Source organism: Buceros rhinoceros, unplaced genomic scaffold, assembly GCF_000710305.1.
Source record: "Buceros rhinoceros silvestris isolate BGI_N320 unplaced genomic scaffold, ASM71030v1 scaffold20241, whole genome shotgun sequence".
Lineage (NCBI taxonomy): Eukaryota > Metazoa > Chordata > Aves > Bucerotiformes > Bucerotidae > Buceros > Buceros rhinoceros.
In genome coordinates this window covers 6,879-8,453 of record NW_010395071.1, presented here as the reverse complement: position 1 = coordinate 8,453, position 1,575 = coordinate 6,879, and the positions used below count along the sequence as shown (strand labels likewise).

The 1,575-nt window shown below is 60.5% G+C and overlaps 1 protein-coding gene across 1 annotated transcript in view; it reads right to left on the bottom strand.

The window, feature by feature from the left end:
• Positions 1-972: 972 nt before the first annotated feature.
• DBNDD2 (dysbindin (dystrobrevin binding protein 1) domain containing 2) overlaps positions 973-1,575 on the bottom strand; it is a 2,500-nt gene continuing 1,897 nt past the window's right edge. Inside the window, exons 4-5 of the mRNA XM_010145441.1 lie at positions 1,442-1,570; positions 973-1,379 (exon numbers count right to left, since the gene is read on the bottom strand). Coding sequence (XP_010143743.1) covers positions 1,227-1,379; positions 1,442-1,570 — 282 coding nt within the window. The 3' untranslated portion in view covers positions 973-1,226. The remainder of the gene's footprint in view (positions 1,380-1,441; positions 1,571-1,575) is intronic.

Genomic DNA, 1,575 nt, shown 5'->3' with positions numbered 1-1,575 from the left:
ACCATTCCATGATTCTATGACTTTGCCTGGTGCCGATGTGACTTCCTCTCTCAGCCCTTCCCCCTGCTGTCTGCTCTCCCTCTTTCCTAGAGGCTTCCTTTCCAGAGGGCGGTGTCTATCTCCGGGAGCAGAGCGTCCAGAAGCACCCTGCATCACCCAGCTGCCAGCCCTAGCCACCCCAGGAGGAAGCAAACTGCAGCTGCAGCGAGACACCGCTGGAGATGGCAGACTGATGGAGCTCACAACGCCTCCCGCTCTTGTCTGCTCATTCCCGGACAACGGGGATGGCCCAGCTGGTCTCCTGAAGGGTTGGCTGATGCAGGAGGGAGCACAACAAGGTCCAGTCACCCCTGGGAAGCAGCCAGGTTGGGGAGTGTTCTCTGGCTCCTGTCGCTTATCTCCCAGGCTGCTTTCCGCATGACGTGACACAGCCCGAGCAGGGCCAGCGATTTCCTGGCCTCCAGCTACTGATAGCAGCAGCAGGCCTCTGGCTGGCTCTGTGCCCGACTCCTCTTGACCCAGCCCACGGGGAGCAGCATGGTGTGCTGTAGCACGGCTTCATTTGGATGGCTCTTCCTTCACTCCGGCGTCCAGCCAGGGCTGCTGCCATCACGCCATGCTAGGAGAGCAGCGGCTGCTGGTGCTCCATGCGCTGATGCTCTCCACTCAGCCTATTTGCACGGGAAATCCCCCAGTGGGCTCACGGCGAGTGGGTGCAGGTCACCAGCAGCCCAGCTTTGGTCGGCTGTGTCTGTACTGCAGCTGCTGGCTCGCTCCCTCCTGCAATCCCCACGTAACCCTCAGCCCCAGCGCTGTTCTCTCCCAATAACAGGCACAGCCACTGCTTGTTTAGATAGGAGTGTTATTTCTCCGTGCCATCGCTAAATGCTTGTCTGGACAGGACTTTTGTCAGTAGGGCAGGGGCAGCTGTGATCCCAAGGGATGGCTTTCCAGGAATGGGGGGGCTGTGGGATGCGGAGTGTTTCAGGGGAGGGAAGCAGGGAGTGTTAGAAGCAAAGCCTGAAGAGTTAATTTTGAGAGCCTACAATACCCCTTTCCATCTCCTTTGGCTGCCAGGAGAAACTGTGAGGGAGAGGAGGGGATCACCCCCTCTGCCCCCTGCAGGGCAGCAGTCCAGGGTGGGGGTTACTGCGTACCAGCAGCTTTCCCTCCTCCAGGCTGGCAGGTCCGTACAGAGGAGGGTGGGAGCAGGGCAGAGCTGGCTGCTAGCTTCTTGCCACCTGCTCTCTGGGACTGTCCTCCTGCAGGTCCTCCTCATCCGACTGTACCACGGGGGTCTCGGCCCCCTCCTCACTGGTGTCCAGGCTGTTCAGATCCGTGGAGACAGAGGAAGTACCAGCAGCTTTCCCTCCTCCAGGCTGGCAGGTCCGTACAGAGGAGGGTGGGAGCAGGGCAGAGCTGGCTGCTAGCTTCTTGCCACCTGCTCTCTGGGACTGTCCTCCTGCAGGTCCTCCTCATCCGACTGTACCACGGGGGTCTCGGCCCCCTCCTCACTGGTGTCCAGGCTGTTCAGATCCGTGGAGACAGAGGAAGTGGAGGGAATGCGCGACTTGC